Source organism: Hyposmocoma kahamanoa, unplaced genomic scaffold (genome assembly GCF_003589595.1).
Source record: "Hyposmocoma kahamanoa isolate Upper Pololo Valley unplaced genomic scaffold, ASM358959v1 102, whole genome shotgun sequence".
Lineage (NCBI taxonomy): Eukaryota > Metazoa > Arthropoda > Insecta > Lepidoptera > Cosmopterigidae > Hyposmocoma > Hyposmocoma kahamanoa.
The window spans coordinates 2293182-2315106 of NW_020653337.1; the positions used below are offsets into that span (position 1 = coordinate 2293182).

The 21925-nt window shown below is 37.8% G+C and overlaps 1 protein-coding gene across 4 annotated transcripts in view; it reads right to left on the reverse strand.

Moving 5' to 3' along the window:
• Positions 1-21925, reverse strand: part of LOC113234489 (dedicator of cytokinesis protein 7) — a 76823-nt gene that overhangs the window by 5041 nt on the left and 49857 nt on the right. For 2 of the 4 annotated variants that reach the window (XM_026469834.1, XM_026469826.1), the window contains 14 exons: positions 20556-20732; positions 19109-19235; positions 17947-18122; positions 15113-15247; positions 14211-14351; positions 11365-11523; positions 10876-11052; positions 9683-9856; positions 8839-8969; positions 6510-6681; positions 4934-5114; positions 3655-3782; positions 1555-1620; positions 94-210 (listed from right to left, as the gene is read on the reverse strand). In XM_026469834.1, coding sequence (XP_026325619.1) covers positions 94-210; positions 1555-1620; positions 3655-3782; positions 4934-5114; positions 6510-6681; positions 8839-8969; positions 9683-9856; positions 10876-11052; positions 11365-11523; positions 14211-14351; positions 15113-15247; positions 17947-18122; positions 19109-19235; positions 20556-20732 — 2061 coding nt within the window. Of the gene's footprint in view, positions 1-93; positions 211-1554; positions 1621-3654; positions 3783-4933; positions 5115-6509; positions 6682-8838; positions 8970-9682; positions 9897-10875; positions 11053-11364; positions 11524-14210; positions 14352-15112; positions 15248-17946; positions 18123-19108; positions 19236-20555; positions 20733-21925 lie in introns of those variants that run through there. The other 2 variants (XM_026469842.1, XM_026469850.1) reach the window with 2 other exon arrangements.

Genomic DNA, 21925 nt, shown 5'->3' on the forward strand with positions numbered 1-21925 from the left:
AGTGCTGTTTAGTAGTAAGTAGGTTTAGTACCTATGTATCAACGAAACTATGTCCCATTGTTGGGCACGGTTCCTCTTAAAGTATTATCTAACCTGTGCCAATTCGAGTGGTCCCTGATTGACGGTGGTGCCAATGCAGCCCTGCAGCACCATTTGCAGCATCTTGGGATCAGCTGGCTCTTGACTGGTTGCAGCTGCTAGCTCGTTAATCTAGAACCGTATTAATAAAAGTATGATATTCTTACGAGTTAAGTTTATAAGGCGTTTAAACGACGTTATATTTAAGCCAAAATAAAATAAACTGGCGCTTTGGATGTAAATAATTTAGACAACAAAGCGCGAACCACTATGATGTGGGTGCAGGTCGGGCGCGTGTCGGGTCGGGTGTACGACGAGTGTAATTCTAACCCGACCAGTACCCGCGCTTGCGCCTGCGCGGGGTGTGTCGTCGTCCATATAAATATTTGGAATTACACCCGCCATGCACCCCACCCGCCATGCACCCGACCCGACAGCCGCCCGACCCGCGCCCGCTCTCGTGTATTTCACACGTTTAAGATATGCAACACCTGCACTTATAGATATTCAGCCACCTGTGCACGCGCAGTCGATGATATCTTACGTCACTAACTTGAGAAACAATTTTTGGAATTATAAATTCTTTTTGCTTTTATTTTGCTTTGTCTAGTGAGAGCATGGTACTCTATATCATAGATTAATACAAGTATGGACACCAGACTTTCACAAATGAAATAAAATGTCAGGGCCATAGGCATGTAAGTATAAGTTTCTTTTGTGAAAGATAATAAAGACATTTTCAATTGTTATTTTTATTACATACTAGCTTGCTTAAAAAAATGTTATGTACGTTTCATATTTTTTAACCGACTTCAAAAAACGAGGTGATTCTCAATTCGATTATTTGTGTATATGTTACGAGATTACTTATTCATTTATTTATTATTTGTGAATCGTTTTTTTTAAAAGATGGTATCTCAGTATTGTTCCCTTTTAAATGCGAAGAAAATATTCCACCTCCAAGGGTGGCAAACCAGGGGATGAATCTGGTTTAATGGGTCGCTGTAATCGGGTCATATTGGGTCTATTTAAATTATAAGATAGCTATGTAAGACATGGAAGCAACATTGTACGGTCTACGACCAACAATGCACTCCATCTACGCCTTATTGTCGTAATTTAAATAAGTTCACGATCAGCCATCGCGCAGTGTACTCATTCAAATCATCAATCTATCAAAATTTATCATTATTAGTTATCAAACAAATAAATCTACTTATCAATATCAAACCAAATTATCCTATTATAAGATTACAGATACACCGTACAAATGCTTTGACTCGCTTAAACGTGAATATCATTGACACGTTTCATTATGGTATGAAATACATATTATATATTTTTGGTTCTTAATTAAGTAAACTACATTCGATTAAGCACTACTCATTTGTAAGGCAGATTTATCTAAGAAAAACGAGTAACTCCAGGTGTTGCGCTTTGTAAATACACATTTATAATATTTAAAGTCTATATTACCTTCTTTTGAATATCTTCGATAGCCACTTCAATTGGTGTCAGGATAATTTGCGTACGTTGCACGACCTGGAAAGGTTAAAAATCCTGACATTCATCATCAACATATCAGCCGATCGGATCGGAAGACGTCCACTGCTGAACATAGGACTCTTCCAAAGACTTCCAGACCAGCCGATCGGATCGGACGCGACGTGCATCCATCGCTTACCCTGACATTCAATAAAACTTAATTATAATTATTAAAGCGACAACTCTAGTCAACGGCTGGTAGCTGTAAATGTATCTCCCTGAGTGAAGAAAAAACTTTCATAGATTTCTCACAGATGGTGCTACAGTAAAGGCGTTAAAAACAAAAAAACAAAGATCTGCAAAACATACATACGGATCGAACTGAATATTTTCTAAGTGTTACTTTAATTGAATATCATGGTGATGAACAAGAATCGGAATAGATAGAGAGAGTAATTTTACGTAAACTTCGAGGAACATAGACAGAAAACGGTGACTGCTTTACGACAATATTTTTTACATCCTGGACCGTTTCTTGATTCGGGAAATCACTAAAGAACATTAAAAATTGACGTAATTGGATACAAGCAGGTACACTATATTTATCTTAACTTTGCAACGCACAGTGGGTCGGATCTGCGGTATTGCGGACATCGGATTTTTTTTCACGACGCCTCTATAAAAAAATTCTAATCGAGAAATCCTATTGTCCTAATTAAATATTGTCATATCACATTTTGCCATAAATGTAATAGTTTAGTAGGAAAAAATTAAAAGGTGTATTTTTTATGGGACCATACCTTTAGTGCCCCATCGTTACAAAGTCTTAGTCGATCCAGTCTTGGACTCACTACAGACGTACTATTCGACCTATCTTCTATATATCAATCCTGCAAAACTTATACGCGTCAGAAAATGTGCAATATAAGTAGTGAATAGGCAGGCATACTGATATTCGATAACAGCTAAGGTAAAGTCTTTTATAATCTACATTGGATAAAGAAGTCAAGGCAACTCTTTGCGATTTAGGCGCGTCACTGGAAGAGAAGCGGGAAGAACTGTTTTACTAGATCAAATGGTTTAGATATTTATTATTAAATAACGTTCTTATAAAAAAATATACGATACACCTAAGGATAATGTCTAAAGTATCTGCTAATTTGTTATACGATAGGAGATACTTTATCTGACCATATACAACGGAAAACTGGTTAAAATAATACTTTAAGGGTCGTATTCTAAAACTCTGCTCAATACTCCAGTCAGGACTTGAGTATGATTCAAAGCACTAGAAATCATACTCAACTCCTTGCCATTAGGGTCGTATTTCCAGAGCTTGAAATCATACTCAAGTCTGCTTAAATCCTGACTTGAGCATTGAGTACAGTTCAGTAAAATATCCGAGTTTTACATATAACTTTCATAGAAGATATTTCTCTTTAAGTAAAACAAAGAACCTGCTAAATTTTGGTGTTTTTAACTTTCGCCCTATAGTTACTAAATTCACATTTATTCCAAAGTTTGAACATTGCCCAGCGCTTTAATGACGCTGCCCCGTCAGTCTCCATCGGGGGCTTGTCGACGTCGGATCTCTGTGAAATTTTCTCCGCCTGTTCTTATTTTATTTATAGCAAACTTAAGCTTGCGGATTGCGTGACATTTACCTCCTAAAATCTAGGCTCGCGTTCAAATATCGACCCCACCTACGTAAAGTATCGTATGTCGAAATTGCCATGTTTACAGGGGAGCCTTTTAAAGTTCTGAATTCACTGAAATAAGCAAAACACGCGAGTTTAGCATTTCTTAGTTTTATTCGGCAAAGCTCGTTACTCACATAGAGTATTATAAAATCTTAGATATCGGTTGAATGATCTATTAGATGATCACTCTATGTGAGTTTGCCGAATAAAACGTAGAACTGTAAAACGCTCCCCTGTAAACTTGGCAATTTCGACATATGATACTTTACGTAGGAGGAGTCGAATATCGTAGTCGATCACCTTATAGGTAGGTAAACGTGTCGCTTACCATCAGGCGCACGACTTGTTCGTCCTGTCAGTTGGTAATGATGAGAAAAGACGGCGGCAGTACCTGTATCCGCGTCTTGAGGTAGGGGAAATGGTGCGCCGTGGTGAGGATGGTCTTGCGCTTGCACTGCTCGCCGATGTCGCCGTGCGCGCGCCCGTCCGCCGTGAACGGCGTCGCGTACATGAAGCGTTCTGCGCAGGACAGCAATGGCAGGTCAGGTGAACTTCACGGACTCGTGTTCGGCAGTTGTTGGATTTTTATCAGTTGCCTGTAGCTCTTAGGGCAGACTGGACATAACATGTACATATGCACGGCAGACTTTCAACACATCACCACACCGAGTATTCACACGGATTCCGTGTACTTATAATTCGAGTATCGAGTTAGAACAAAATACGAGGCGCGAACGCATCGATGGGACCGACCTTGACCGACTGATTGCCAAATATAGGTCAAGTCAAAAGAGTTTTTCGAGAGCAAAGGCATATTATGAATATTATTATAAACGTTAGAAACCTTTGAGATAATTATTCAAATTCAAATACTTTAATTCAGATTTCATCCATATTGGTTAGTATAACAAACAAAAACTTACATACTAGTGTTAGAAAATAAAAATTCATAAATACGTGCTGGCTTTAGGACATACATGTAATTTAGTCCAGTGTTCAAAAAATGAACCCTGGACCCTGCCAGCAACAATACCCACAATGCTATTACCGCTGCCACGAACTCTGCGCATCAAGGATCCCGCTCTTTTTCTCATTATGGCGGCAAATCCGTCTACATGAGCATCGGTGAACATTCCTGACGCGCTACAGAATCGCGGCAGCCGCAACAACATCCGGAATATATTGTTATATATAACTCTCAGAGAGTTGATAGCTTTCTGAGTGTAGTTGACCCATAGGCTGCAGGTATATGTGATTAATATTAATGACATTTTTTTAATTGTTATTTTTGTCATAAATTTATTATTATAGTTTAAATTTATTGTTATTGCAATTATTTTCTTTTATGATATTAATTTAACACAAATTTATATAATGTACAATTTTATTTTTATAGACTTAAGTGAACTGAATCTAAATTTTATAATTTTTGTATAAGATAAATTGCGTTGCCCTACAGGGTTACACGCCTGGACTCTATATTAATTTAAGAAGTTCTGTACATTACCCATGTGATGCAATGATTAAATGATTATGATTTTTGTGCAAAAGTAAACTTGTGACGATTTATTAAAACTCATGGAACTAAAATTGTTGTTTATGATGTTAGTAACATAGTCTTACGAGGTTTTTAGCAATTTAAAAATAACCTTGTATATGTAAACACTCACTAATATTAAAGTTCCTCTCGTAATGCGTGACGCGCTTGCGCAGCTCGTAGGCCTCGAAGTAGGGCTCGACGTACGTGATCTGTATGTACGCCTTGTCCGGATCGAGCGTGTTTAGGTCAACGATATTCGAGTCCTTTATTATCACTACGTTCTCGGGACCGAAACGTTGGCTATAGAAATTCTGTGGAATAATATTTGAAATCAATATCTTTTCACGAAATCGTACATAGCATAGACCCATAAATTAAGAGGACTGCTTATCATGATACAAGAGACCGTAGTGGGTATTTAGTATCTAATGGTAATGTTACAGTAACTTAATAATGTTTCTAATGATCTAATAATTTAATAATGTTTTACAATGAATAGCGACATCTCTAGCCGGGGCTGGTAGCTGTAAAAGTATCTAACTGGGTGACGAAATATCACAGATTTCTCATAGATGGCGCTACGGCTAAAAAGTCGTTGAAAAACCAAATAAAGATACGACGCAAGCACATAGAATAATTAGTGACGTCTGCTGGTTCGTTCCGTGGCTTAGTTGGTATAAGCCTTTGGAACCGTATGCTAGAGGACGTCGGTTCGAATCCGGCCGGATCGAAGGAATTTTTTCTGAGTTTTCGATCTTTGTATTAATAATTATAACAAAAACTAGTGGAATAATTTCACACAAAAATAATTGAACATCAATTCAATAAAATTTTAAATGTTTTACAAAATAATAATGTTTTGTAACTTAATAAGGTTTCAAATTGAATTTCATTCTGTAACTAATATGTGTTTGTAATAATTGGCTCATGTAACAGTGAAAATAAGTTGTCTATTATTTTACAGGCCTTGAGCTTAATGAGGGCTCCGCTGTTAACTTGTGCTTTGTGCCTTCTATTACTGTTCTGAAAACTACTATTCAGCAGCTTGATTTTGATTGCCTCTCCCGAACGGAAGCTGCGTCTTTTCCGAGTCGAGGTGCATTATTGCGATTCACAACTGGCCGATCGGAAACTTTTGACATTTCAAATCGGAACAATAGTTGATTTAACTCACAAGTTAGAAAGACATAGTAAGAATCAGGTTCATATTCTCGCTCATAAACCCATCTGATTTCGAGACTACCCTATCTGATCGATTCCAATTTGAATCAAAATCAGGACGCTGAAACCAGGTGTAGCGACTCTAATTTCTATTGATAACAAACGAATCAACTAGATGGCGCTTAATTCACAGGCATTTGAAGATACCGTCGGCCATTCTTTTGTTTTATTTAGGATTATCGCCATCTATCAACCATGTATATATTAGTTTGTAACACATAATGCCATCTGATACGCATATTTGTCAAACTTCAAGAGTTCATGGTCAATATTTGAATAACCCTTACCCTTCAAAACTGAAACATAGCACTGAGTCACATTATTGCTTGCCGGCAAAAATAGGTAGGCAAAAACACTTTCACAAGAAGTTCTACAGCTATAAAAACTACTTCTACGCGCTTAGTCTTCCTCATTGTAGTTTGCTTAGTTTTAGGAGGCTAATAAAACTGCATCTAAATTACTATTAAAACATATTGTTTACTTACTTCAAGCCGGCTAAAGATCTCGGGTAACTTAGTAAGAGCGTGCTCCTTGTAAACAAACTCCTCCCCGTCAAGGTCGCCGAAGCGTGCTCCGTAGAAGGACACGCGGAAGTACGTGCCGAACACACGCTTGCCGTGCAATTGGTCAATGCGGGTGAACGCTTCGTTTAGTTTGCTGGAAATCAATGTTGATATTGGTGTGTGACCAAAATGGGTGACTACATTGCAGGGCCTCAACTTCACTAGTTTGAAACCACTGGTCTTGTATTTTCATTGAGACTCCACTGAAATTATATTATTAACAATTATAACAAACTATACTCTAGCCAAATTAGATGTAGAATGTTTAATAACAAAACGTTGCTAGGCAACCAATGATGGCATAGGAAAAGAACATTTTTTTTTCAATGCTCTTTATTAAGACTTGCTCTGCCCAGGGTCTGCTCTCGTAATTGGAATTGAAATAGGTAAGTAGGTAATTGGATTATGTAGAAGTGATACTTACCTAGCCAATTATTATAAAGTTTACAAAATACCTACCGATTTGTATGATTTAGGAATAAACATAGGTTTTTGCATCCTTTAATATTTACTGCTAATAGTAGGTAATGGTAGATAAAAAGATACAAACTATAAGATTTTACGTGATATTAATTTACTACATATTATATCATCGAGAATCTATTTCCGATTCCGAACTTGAATTACCACCAGAACTCGAATGTTTGCAATCGGGAGAGATTAATTTCAATTCAAATAAAAAGTCACTAGGAATGATACAGTTTTACAAATAATTTTACTATTTAAATTTAAATTTATTATTTTTATGTAATTTTTAGGTGATTTGAAACGTCTGTTGAATAATATTTATTATAAACATGGCTTAAAGATTTAGTATTATCCATAATCTAGTTGAATTTCGCAGGAAAATATTTTAATTGTGATAACTGTGAAAGAGTCTGAGATGAAAACCCTAAAAATCATGTTTTTGTTCGTTGACATTTATTATACATCAAATTTGGCTAGAGTACAGTGGAGTAATTAATTTTACAAAAAAAAAAGATTCTTATGGTGACGAAACATCCTGCCATTCAGATCCAAACATTCATAAATTAAATTACAATTCTTAAAGCGACATCTCTAGTCAGCTGCTGGTAACTGAAAAGGTACCAGTCTGAGTGTAGAAATAGATTTCTCAAAGATTGCTATGGCAAAAAAGTCGTTAAAATATCAAAACAAAGACTGCTAGCACATAGAAAAATTTGTAAGGTCCGTTGGTTCGTTCCGTGAGTTAGTTGGCATAGCGTCTAGCACGGTTTGCTAGAAAACATTGGTTCGAATCCAGCCGGATTGAAGGATTTTTTTCTAAATGTTCGATCTTTGTATTATTATTGTTTTCGATTCCAAGTTGGACTAAATTGGTAAACGACCTTTTTTAATTTGGTTCTGGTCTTGATATTTTTGGCAGTATCCTGGAGTCAATTCCGTCACTACGGTATCCAAAGTACAGAAAATTACCTGGTTGGTGGTTGTAGTTGTAGACATAAGCACTGTATTATTATTAATAATATAATATATGAGGTAATGAATGTAACATTGTGAACGAAAGGTAGATTTAAGCGAGCGGATAGAATGTCTGGAAGAGGTTTCGAGGAGTGAATGGTTGGAAGGAATGAGTGGGCTTAATGCGAAACGACGATTTATCTGCAAGGGGTGATTTTCGTTTTTTTTAAATTTCGTTGTCATAAGTGTTAAATAATATGTTTTCCTTTACAGGATCCTACACATGTCTAAATGTACATAAAATAAACTATAAACAAGTTTAAAAATAGTCGTTAAATCTTCTATGTAACGCTATATATCTTCTCTAGCAAAGCTATTGCACAAAATCTTAATTAAAATTTGTATAAATATGGTGGCAGTACTTCCCAGGACGCTATTGCTATAAAATATTTTCAATGGCAGCACATATGCAGTAAAAGGTGCAGCTCGACAGCTATGGTAGATTTTTTTTCAAGGGAAGGGACGAACAACAACGTGTGGAACGTGTCCATAACAGATGTATTTATTACCTCTCAGCTCTTTAAATAGCAAAGATCTGAGGGGTACTGCCACTGCGCCGGTCGTTCTGAGACATAAGTTGACGAGTCCCATGTCCCTGTAATTTCACCAGCACCCTTCTTAACCTCAAAACCGGAACACAGTAATGCTTACATTACTGCTTGACGGCAGAAATAGATAAGGTAGGTACTTCCCCGGACGAACTCTTTCACAAGGAACTATACTGCTACTAAAGAGTCTGTCATGAAGGAAAATTAGTTCGCCGACTCACCTGTGTATGTTAGCCAGCTTTTTATAGTCCCTGTGTTCTTCGACGATAGGAATCAGCACTTTGTACACCTCGTTCACCGTCTCGTACATGCCGGCAGTCATTAGCTCGCTTGCCGCGTGCTCTAACAACGCCTGTAGGTCGGATGAGACTATATGTAAACATTAAGGTGGTAAAAATATCATGGTATCGAATAAAAAATGAATATTGCAATAAATATAGCGACATCACTAGTCAGACTCTGGTAAAAGTACATTCGTGTGGTGGTTTTTAGTAATTTCCTCTAAATGTGCCAGTGCTTTTTTTACTGCTGTTAAAATGTGTGTGCATACAGGGATTTTTGTGAAATACTAACCACCTTATAGGATTGTATTATTAACATCATAAACAACAATTTTTGTTCCTCGCCGTTTCAAAAACGTAATAAATTTATCAATAATCAACTTTTAAGTTTTTCCCGTATTATCTGACACTTTCTAGATTTGTATTTGGTAGGAAGTAACAATATGTATAGCAACGCTTTCAGTCCGCGTGCTGATTCATAAGACTCCCGCGCGTCAACTGGAATGAAATTCATTTATCAAAGTACCAAAAGCAGTTAAATATAAAGAAAGTTTAAATAGCACATCTCTTGATATTGATAAATTAATTTATAACTTGATTTCACTCGATAAGAGCGTTCGCAGCTTGCACACTGCGCAACTGTCACAGTGCCACTCAGAGCTTCAAATCGCAACGAGGGGCACTGCCACCGTGTCCGTCAGCCAGACACAAGCTGGCGGAAACGGGTAAGGCGAGGTTAGCATTGCACGAATGGCCCTGCGCGCAAAGTGGGGAGGTCGGGCACCTGCAGCTCCTTGCGCGTGAGGTGGTGGTGCAGCGCGTCGGCGCAGCTCTCGTCCAGCGCGTTGCGCGTGACGCGCTCCAGCAGCGCCGCGCCGCGCCCGCCCAGCGCCAGCTGCTCGGCCACCAGCGCCGCGCCGTGCGCCAGGCACATGCCGGCCTCGGCGTGGTTGGACCGCTGCGGGCGCCGCCGAGGCGTTTACAGAGCTTTTCTCGAACAACGCGACCGAGTGACACAATTCTGCTCGTGGTTTTAAATTAAACGGAGTACACTACGGTTCACTATTGCGTTTTCGCGATTCTCGTTAGAACTCGTTTCCTCGAAGGAAATATAAAAGTAGACAAAGGAATTGCAATAACTCAATTATTAATAATAATTGAGTTTTGATAATTGGTAGCAGTTTCTAATTTAAAAAGATGTTTACGATTTTTGAGTTACATCAGTGTTGAAGTTACTGCTCTTGAGTTCCCAATTTCAGCGGTCACGGAAGAAAAAAAACAACGGAAGTGCTTTAAGCCTCGAAAAATTTAAACGCTATGAAATATTGAAAGAAAGAAAGAAAGAAGTAACAAATTCTGGACTGTCAATCAAAGACACGGCGTTACAATTTTATATTAAGTTTCATTCAACGTGACGCCATCTAGCAGCATTAACTGAAAGACGACGAACGACTAACGCTTATTAACGTTCTCCAAAGAAAAAAGTTTACCATATTGCAGCGTTACGAGGATTACATTATTGAAATAAGACTTAAAGATGATATGACACAAAACCACAAATAATGTTATAGGTACGATTATCATTTTGCACTTCAAAACAGCAAAAGAAGGCATTTGCCTACGATTTTACAGGTTTTGCGAGAGATAAATAACACGATCCTAACGTATAAGTGTTACGCCCACTTTTACTGTATTAATTGTTCTCTGGTTTCAATCCATATCGCCTCCTTAGTGACAACAAATTTTGTTCCATATTTTTAGCAATTACTTTACTACAGAGTAAAAATACAATTATTTTGTTTTAATTTATTGCCGTTTATAATTATTCCTTCCGGGATTTCAGAGGTAGAAATTCTCCACTTAAGATTTTGTTAAATTATAATCTGTCTGTTCCCACACCTGATTATTACAGTAATGCTCTTCAAGATCCGTAACGCCTGTAATATGGCAAACTTTACGCGTGAAGCCAATACTAACCTCCATATGCTTCTGCGCCATGTTGTTTAGCCAGGTCAGCCGCAAGTCGGGGCTATGCTGGTATCCCCTCGCGATGCGATGCATGAGATCTAACAGCATCTCAGGGTCCTCTTGGAACTCCTTCATCTTCACCGTATCAGATAGGATCATGTGCAAATTGAAGACGAGATCTTTTACCTGAAATTTTAAAATCACGAGGATTTTACTAATTTTAAATGTGTATTATAATTTGTGGTATGGCTTACTGGGATGCGATCGCTCATCATAAGTACTGGTAGAAAAACCAGCGCAGTTCTGACTTACAACGGTCAGACGGTATTTATGCTGGGTCAGGGCCATTTCAGGATTTATGTTTTTCTCTACAAATATGTGTTTGGAAGGAACCAAAATGATTTAGGAAACCATAATAACGGTACCTATCGGTATATTATTAAGGTAATTTCATATTTTAAACAGTTCTTAAAATAACCAAAACATGTAGCCTCTTACCTGTTCAGGGAAGGAAGTATCCTGTAGATCTGCGTCGTGCTCAGCGTACATGAGAATGGTCTTGAGTGCGCGGCGTAAGGACTCCTCGCTAAATGTCGTGGACGTGCCCACAAGCGACGACAGCGACATCGTCACTTGCATCTTTACGCGGCTGAAGTTCTGCAGTTTTTGAAAAGTCATTTAAATTTAAGGGGAAAAGATAACAAATCAAATACATATATATATATGTATATATATATATACATATATACAGGGTATATATATATATATACCTATATATAAACCTGGATATATATTTTGACAGTTTATCCCGTCATAAAGACAAAGTAGTAGCGGCCTACTCATCAGATATTGACAATTAAATTTCAGTGCTCTAAAATTACAAATTGTTATCAAATTGTTATCTATAAAATCTTAAAGAATATATTTTTTAAATTGCATATAAATAATTGTGGTAATGTTTTTCTTTCTTTTTTAAATGATGTTTTAATATGATTATGTGAATGATGTATTGTGTTCGGCTGTAATTGGCTTACAGACTAGTCTTACATAAATATAAAATGTAGATTTAAAAATGTTAAGTTTGTTAAGCTGTTGCTGAACCAATAAATAAATAAATAAATAAATAAATATATACATACATAAATACAGAGAGGTGTAGTCATATTTCAAGGTAGTATATCGATGCTTTACTTTCTCAAACTCGTATCTTATACAGAGGGACAATTCAGGAGATGGCAAAACTTCGTATTCATTTTAAATTTCTTATCAAGGGTGTTAATTTGGATACATTACTTTAAGAATAGGCAAAAGCCAGTGTGTGAATGTGAAGGAAATGTGATGAGAAATCAGCCTGCAAAACATATTTTTCATACTCTTCAGGTGATGGAAATCGTTGACCGCGTAGCTGGTTTTTAATTTTTGAAATAAATAAAAGTCACAAGGTGCCAGGGCGGGACTGTACGCGGGATGGCTCATAATGTCAACGTTGTTCACCTTCAAAAATTCATTTATCTGTCTGGCCGTGTGAGAACTGGCATTATCGTGGTGCAAGATGATTCGGCGTTTATGGTTATTTTTACGGAGTTTGTCAATAACTTCCGGCAAACAAATGGTCGGGCACCAATCACTATTCACGGTACAACTATTCTCCACGAATTTGAAACAAATTAGACGCCCCTTCGTTGAATCTGGTAAGCATGGCATTGCACCAAGTGATGCGATCCGTTTTTTGAGCCTCGGCCAAATTGTGTGGGATCTACCGAGAGCACTGCTTTTTCACACCCAAATGTTTGTGTAGTATTGATTGTATTTGTCTCATGCCTATGCCTAAAGATGCCCGAATCTCATGATATGTCACATGTCTGTCTGTTTTGATCATACGGCGCACAGCATCGATGTTTTTGTTGTTCGCAGCAGTGGACGGGCGACCATCACGAAATTCGTCACTGAGATTCACACGAGCGCGTTTGAATTCTCCAAACCAGCTATAAATACTCGTCTTGCATAGTGCTTCATCGCCAAATGCAGTTTGAAGCCGAGCGAAGCTCCGCTGAGCTGTTAAATTACACTTACAGTCGTAGAAAAAAATACTACGAAAATTTTCACGAGTTAAATCCACGGTGATGTAGACAACCAATTTCTAAAAAGACGCCACAATGTAAAAACAAGTGACAGTCAGATGAAACAAACTGTATTCTACAGCCAAAGAGTTCCATTTTCAAATGTCGTAATTACATTTTAAATATTGTTTATGTAAGTGGCCAGTTCCGGAAATTTAAAGTGCGCCCTATGTACAATCCATTTTTTGTAACTTTGCGCTTTAAAATACAAGTTTGAGAAAGTTTAGTGACGATATAGTTCTATAACTATAAGGTGTGTGAAACACATTTTCATCATTATTTTATTTCCCACTTTTCACAAGTTATCAACTTATGTCTCAGGGTGACGGGCGCAGTGGCAGTGCCTCCAACTTATGCAGTTTAAAGCTCTTTTATTAAAAAACAATCCGTATCCAGCACTGGGATGTATAATAGGCTGTTCATATTATGTTGTTTACTATTAGTTGTCTTATATATGTATCATAATAATTGTATATGTGCACCTTAGAGAACTTTTTTCAAGAAATCGTCACATTTGCAAGAAATAATCTTAATCAGTTTGAATTCAACAAAACTGCACGTCGCAAAGGCAAACTAATCCTCCCAAAACCGATGTTAGAAATCTATAAAAAAGGTCCATATTACAAATCCATTCAAACTTACAACAAAATGTCCAACAATATAAAAAATATAACAAAAAACAATTTATTCACTTCCAAACTAAAAACATTTCCTGTAAAAAAGTACATTATTCAGTCTTAGAATTTATGCAGGATAGTAATCTCTAACAATATGATCTCGATGTATAAATAACCTATATTTATAACACCAATAACATTACATACTTAAATATAGCAATTTATATTTATGTATTTGCTATATCCTGCCCATGTCCATGTGATACTATTCTTTACTTGTAACAACTGTATGTATCATGGTTCCAACAAATTACATTCCAGTCGTGTAAACTTTCATAATCATACTCCATAATCGATATACCAATCCGTGATACCTTTATAAAAACATCAGTACGTCAGTATTGCCTTTGACAAACATTATTTCAATATATCACGGGAATACAGTGACGGGTACTTTATTTTTTCAAATTAAATATTTTGCAAGCTGTATGCAAGTGCAACTAAAATAATAACATGACAACCCTACGCTCGTGTAGGCATTGACTCGCCACGTAGGCGGGAGTTGGACGGGCTATCTTATTTATTATTCTATGGTATGATGACTCACGTTGCCCAGCTGGTAGTGCTGCCGCATGAGCGCGTAGAGTGTGGCCGAGGCGTGCGCGCGCGTGGCGTTGGCGTTGGCGGCGCAGTGCCGCAGCAGCACCACGCACATGCCCCACTCCTCGCCGCAGCACGACCAGCCCAGCTGCAAACATTGCCTCGTTACCACTCAAGACAACGTACAGGTGGGTATGGAATGTAAAAGTGAGAGAACGGAGCTGGGGGAAAGGGAGAAAGCTAGTGGAGAGAAAAGGATTAGATAGGATATAAAATACAACTTTAAAAAAAATTTAATAAAAGGCGAATCAGTGTCATAAAACTGTGCATTTTATTTGGAAGCTCCATAACTATCCCACATATATTACACCCTGAACTTGTGAACTCAAGAGAAACACACACAACTCAAAAATTGTAAAGCAGGTAGCTAAAAAGCGATGTCAAAAGGTGACTTAATGTCACTAACTTCAGACTAACTGCAATGTAGCTATTTTTTTAAATATAAACACGGAATTTTCTGCGTCATAAAACCAAAAAAAAATTATGATTTTTCACTTGTGACATTGTTCAAACCGGTGTGTGATATGGAATATTAGATTAAAGCGTGTGTTGATAAATATCTTATTTATAAGTTCGGTATTAAATGCGAACCGGCTAATGTTAGTGTTGGGTCATAAAAAAATAGATATTGAAAAAAATCTATTTAAAGAAAATGTCTTTATTTTTCCATTTATTATTTAGAAAAATACCAAAGTATTTTCATAATGTTTTCTATTATATTCATTGGGTGAATTTAGGATTTGGATGCTGATGATAAGAATAATAATAGTAAAATCAATTGCAATATAAGGAATTAACATATGAACTGGGACAGTAATTTCGAAAAAACAATACACAATGTACATTTACCTTAAGTATGAGCGCGCGTACAGAGGCGAACATGTGCTGCAGCACAGTGGTGCTCTGGTTTCGCTGCAACGCCCGCAGCAGCACTTGCAAAGCTGTGCAGCATACGCTCTGACCACTGTCCAGGTTATTGCAAGTCTAAAAAACATATAATAAGCTATTACTTATCGCTGCTTGCCAAGTATAGTGGCTCTAACCTAATTGACTTATTACACAGCAGTATTTATAGTCTGTCTTTTTTTAAAGATGAAGTAAAATGAAATTTCATTGCGCACAAGTGTTGGCCACTTGCAAACAGCTAGTGATTGCAGTCGATAAACATTGTGTCGACTATCGATTAAATGTTGGTTACGTTTATGAAATAAACAGCCGAACTTGTTTCATTTCAATCATCATCGGACCATTATTCGTCCAACTGCTGGGCACAGGTTAATTTGAAATTGTTAATTTTTGAAAATTTATATATACATTAAATTTAGCAGTATGTGTATAAAAATACAAATAGGAGACATATTTTAAAGTTTTTCCTTTGAATTTAATATACATAATAAAATCTGCCTGTCGTTATTGAAAAGTTTATAACTAAAAATTTATTTCGATATTAATAAACCAACAATCAAAATTGTACCTACTTTCACAGTCCATCGATAAAATTGTCGACAACAACTACCTAACTATTTACAATTTTACGAAAACTGGTAACCCTGCAAATGTCATATTACTCCATCTTCAAAAAAGACTATAGAATGCCTACAACGAATGACTTACAAATAAATGGACGACGGGTCTAATACAAATACCACGAAAAAAATGTCCCAAGTCAACCTATTTAAACGTAGTGACATGAAAAGGAATATGAAAAAGCGAAAACGTTGAATTTAAATTGTAATGTCATCGCAGTACTGTCTAATTTTGCTTGCTTCGCTGTCAGTCGAACAAACGAAGATTAAAGCGTGAATGACGCTCTGTATACGATTTTAACGCCCTATAAGTTCGGACACTTTTTAGCGCGGACCCGACGTCCATATTATTGTAAGTCAATGATAGAATGTGCTGCATTTTACAATAATGACTCGACTACATCGAGGTACAGGATTCGTTGACTTTGTGCGCCAATTTGAAACCACATTCCTGATGCATAACATATTTTTGAGATAGGCCATCGTCATCATATCAGCCGTAAGACGTCCACTGCTCTATATAGGCTTCGCCCAAAGATTGCCAGACTAGCCGATCGGACGCGACGCGCATCTATCGGTTACCCGCCGCCCTTACCAGGGTCATACGTCCTTCTAGTAGGTAACCGTCCCTCTGAACGCTTTCCGGTTCGTGGTCTACATTCGAGAACCTTTCTGCCCCAAAGGTCGTCAGTTCTACGAGCTACGTGTCCTGCCCGCAACCACTTCAACTTGCTAATCCTTTGAGGTATGTCGGTAACTTTCGTTCTTCTACGGATCTCCTCATTTCTGATTCGATCATGTAGAGAAATGCCGAACATTGCTCGGTCCATAGCTCGAGCGACTTTGAGCTTATTATGCGACTCATAGTAAGTGACCACGTCTCAGAGCTGTAGGGCATCGTTTTATTTAGTTTAAAAAAATTGGATAAGCTTCCTACAAGAGCGATTAAACGATAAAACCAAACCTTTTGGCTACATAGCTTTCAGAGTTATAATTCTAGGGTCGGCAGACTAAAGCACATAAGGCAAAAAAGTGCTTCAATTGTTAATATATGAAATAAATGAAATGAAAATGTCTTTATTACCTTCACATTAAAAACTTATATGCCTATGGTCCTCACGTGTTCCCGAACCCTGTTTCGTTTGTGAAAGTCTGGTCTCCATAATAGGATTAACCTGTGTTATAGACCACCAGGCTCTCACCCTTACACCTCTAAGCAGATGCATGAAAGATAGGTATAAGATAAGAAGACACGTGTAGTCATACAATTACATAAGTATAAGACAAAGGGATATGTGTACTTAGGTTGTTACAAAGTAAGCAAAATGAAAATTAACTGTTGTTAAATTAGCTTTAAATACATTGGAAAACGATTGTTAGTATGTTTTGTTGTAAGTGCGTGTACGTTTGGGCCTGTATTTATATGTACTAAATATTATAGATATAAAATGCAATTATTTGTATGTGTGTGTGTGATATAATTATATATTTTTTTGTGTTGTTTTTAGTGTTGGAAGTTAAATAACCTCTAGAACAAAGTTCGAAATTTATGAAGTAACAAATGAATTTGACTTATGCGCTTTAGTCCGCCGACCCTACAATTATTGTTCTGGAGCGTATCACACTTCGCTCTTTAACAACCAGGTATCAAAAACTAGTACAATGGTCAGTGTGTTGTTCCTTTAGTGTGACTATGCCATATTTATTTTTTTTGAATGGGCAATAACCAACTTATTATTATTATTTTGTGATTTCAAGTGCCGGGACGAACAAGTCGTGCGCCTGGTGGTAAGCGACACGCCTATTCATAACAGTTGCAGTGCCGCTCAGAGCTTTAAATCGCAATAAACTGAGGGGCACTGCCACAGCACCCGTCAGCCCGAGACGTAAGTTGATAACTCCCATGTGCCTGTAATGTCATCAGCACCCTTCTAAACAACTCTTTTACAAGCCTTACCGGTTACTCAAATATTATTTATTTGATGTCCGAATTTCCCTGAACAATCTCAAAGTAATGTTACAGCGTCAAAGCGACCTCTGCCGAAAAGGTCGCTGATGATTAGGCAATCAATTCTCATTATAGTAATAAGTGATATTGTTGTACCTGGTAATATTATTATACCAGGTGGTATTATTCTACCCAGTGACATTATTTACCTGAACGATGGTTTCGATGGCGTGTAAAAGGGTTAAAGCGACTTCGGCTGACAAGGTAGCCGAAAGATCAGGCAGTGGATGGGCCGGTGAGGTCGGCAGTTCCTTCCCTCCGCCGCCGCGAACCCAGTCCTTGCGCCAGCGCTCGCGCTTGCCTCCGCCTACGTTTGATGGTCCCACTGGAAACATTAATAAGTTCTAGACCACAGCCGACTATTTGCACACCCATGGAGTGTGTTGTCTATTGGGACCAATTTTCATATGATGCCATATTTTCTTAATTTCGAAATAACACATCACTAACGATTGTAATATTAACTTTATTGAACATTACGATGTATTATGACCACGATATTAAATTCTTTTTTTGTATAATTACTTCAGTTTTTCATAATTATTAATACAAATATCGAACACTTTAAATCCAGCTGGATTTGAACTGGCGCCTTAAGCATACCGTGCTTGACGCTTTTCCAACGGAATGCACCAGTAGACGTTACGAATTCTTTCTATGTGCTTGTCGAAGGTCTTTGTTTTTGGTTTTTAACGACTTTTTTGCCGCAGCGCTTTCTTAACTTTCACAGATTGCTCATTCCCGGTTCGTTCCGTAGCTCAGTTGGGAGAGTGTCATGCATGGTATGCTGAAGGCGCTGGTTCAATTCTTTGTATTAACCTCTCCGTTGCGGGGGCAACTTAGGGGGGATATCTTAGGAGGATTTCTCCAGGAAAAAAAAGACATTAAGCAGATTTTTACAATTCTTATAATTTAGTGCCACCGTTTGCAACGCGTACGATTGTCGTAAATACTGTTATGTTTGAATAATTTTAACCAAGCAGAGTAATCGGTGTATTTTTTAATAAGCAATAAATACTATCAAAAAAGATTGAGGAGCATTAGGAACGTATTAACTTTTATCAGTATACTTTTATTTAATCTTCAAGGTTGTTAGTTTATTTTTTCGATATCTGTGTTATTAATGACCTTAACATGACTGTTATGACTTGGTTTAATCATCTAACAAAAGTTTTTCCTTGTGTTATTTTACCGATTTTTTATTTCACATTACTTCAATTTCAGCAACGAATTAAAGCTTTAAACTCCTCCTAAAACTTGTTAAAATGACGTTAACAATGTTGCACATACTGAGTTAGTGAATCAATATACCTTTTCGTCGCATGATGAGGTCGGATCGAGCAGATCCCTGTCCCAGAATAACGTCTTCAAGTTTCGCTTTTATGTCTGTTGTCTTGCGCACGTTCTGTTGTGTGCATTTCATTATTTCTTTGCGGCCCTGTACATTTATTAAAACATTATTATAATAGGTGGTATCATTTAGTAGGCATAAATCGAAAAAAAAAAAATATAACGACTCCTCCTACGTAAAGTATCGTATGTCGAAATTGCCAAGTTTACAAGGAAGTGTTATAAAGTTTTCCGTTTCATTCGGCAAAGCTCGTTGCTCACATAGAGTGATCATCTAATAGATCATCTTACCGATATCTAGAATTTTATAATACTCTATGTGAGTAACGACCTTTGCCGAATATAACTGAGAAACGCTAAAGTCACGTATTATGCTTATTTCAGTGAATTCAGAACTTTAAAAGGCTCCACTGTAAACTTGGCAATTTCTACATACGATACTTTACGTGGGAGGGGTCGATAATGACTATTTTATATAACGACAGGCCTGCTCATAACAGTAATGCTCACATTACTGCTTGGCGGCAGAAATAAGTAAGGTGGCAGTATTTCCCTGGACGAACTCTTTCACAAGGAGCTCTACTGCTATAAAAATCTCTTACCATGGCATGAGTTCTCTTTATTTTACCGGTATGTCGAAGCATTTTTATTTTGCGTGTGAATACAGCGAATGTGACTTGTCGGAAAAAAGTAGGAGATAATGGTAACTTCACAAGTAATCGAGATGAAGGTATAATAGTCGTCTATAGCGAAAGAGAGTAGACAGAGAGAAGAGAGTCTCAAAGCTGTTATCTGCCGCTGGCCCGTAAATCCGTGACCATAGAACGTGTAACCGTTTCGAATCCGGAATACAAAACGAAACAGTACCGTGGTAACAAAACCTGTAACTTGTAAATTCAATAGTATCTGCTTACTTCAGTGGTGATCCAAAGCCATGAGTTATGTAAGTTTGAATTTCTCGTAAATTGACTTGCGTACTACCTAGTCAATGCCTTGGCGAATAAATAATAATAATAACGCACACACTCAACATAGCCCCGCACTACGGAAACCCTGCCATGGACACATAGACAACCACAAATTACACCCAACTCACGAGAGAAATAAATCTAGGCCCTACACATATTTCTCCCGGTCTGGGAATCGAATCCGAGTAGCTCTGCATGGCGGTCCGTCACGTTCGGCATGGTAACCGTTCGGCTACTGAGGCAGTTTTTAAAATTTGAATTTGATACACCATTTTTCGAAAAGGACGAATTTTTTTGTAACTAAAAGGAAGATAGAAATAGTAACCCCGAACGTGTTACTAATCTAAAATACTATTTTTCCGTCATCCTTAGCACAGATAATTATTACTTTGGTGTTATTGTTCAGAATAAAATGTACAAATGAGTTGCGACGGCCATACCTTGTACTCCTGGCACTTGAAGGCGACGTCAATGAGGGCCAGCAGGGTCTGCAGCCTCGGCGCTGGCAGGTCCGAGACGCAGGCGGCCAGCGCCGCGCGGCCTGCCCACTTCAGCACCCACACCAGGCACATCAGCAGGTTGCGGCTCGTCTCGCTGTTGAACTGGGGCCGGCCGCTCTGCAGGCCGCGTTTCAAGAGTTAGTCACTGACAAAACTTAGCAACGGTGCCAGATTTCAGATATTCAATCAAATGTAGAGATAAATATACACATTTAACAAATATACACACATTCACTTTTATTCACACATACGCGCACGACCAGGCACATATATCGACTGTGACTGGCAATCGGTACTATCTCAATTTTGACAACTTAACAGGATGAACAAATCAAGTCAATGCGCTATGTAAGCTTAGGTCTTATTTTTTATCATATCAAGTGACGGGATGAACATGTCGTGCGCCTGGTGGTAAGCGACACGCCTGTCCTTAAACGGTTGCAGTGCCACTCAGTGCTTTAAATCACAAAGATCTGAGAGGCACTACCATTGCGCTCGTCACCGTGTGACATAAAGATGACAAGTCCCAAGTACCTGTAATTTCACCAGCTCCCAGATACGGGCAGTGGGTAAAAACCCAATCAACCCGCCCGCATTTTAAACTATAACCCATTTCTGCCCAAAATCATGGGGAATACGAAATTTGGTATAATTCCATATTTATTACAAGTTTCGATGCAAGAAATATTTTGTGGGAGAAATTCCCCAAATTTTTTTAAATGAAAAATAGGCAACTCCACCTCCAGAGGCAATTCCCACCATACAATCATGTAAATTATCACTACTAAGGATGCACATTACGAATCGATTTGTATGAAAATCGATTCAAGTGCATACGATTAACGATTTTTGGTATCGATTCTTTCAGTGTGATTTTCAAACGAATCAGGCAAATCGGAGTTGTCAAGATCAGAAAGCAATAAACATTTTGTAACATCATTAAATATTAACAGAACTCGATTTACAACAAGTAATTAGGCTCAACTTATGCTGTGGCGGAACGGAATGGAAGTGAATTTTTGTAACGATTATTGTACATAGCATAATGAACTTTATGGTCAATTGTAACGTACAAACTAGATGCTCATGCTCGAGAGTGCTCGCGCATTCTTCGGAAGATTTTTGCTCGATCTATTTTAAGGCGCAATATAAATTGAGACCTACTTGTAAATAGTTTTTTCTTTCGATTTCAGGAGGTAATGGATTTCAACTCGTATTACACCCGGCGTCAATAAAGCGCCGGGTTAAAACCCGGGTGCTTGCATGTCTCTGCCAGCACCTTTACCCTTCAAAATCGGAACGCAGTAATG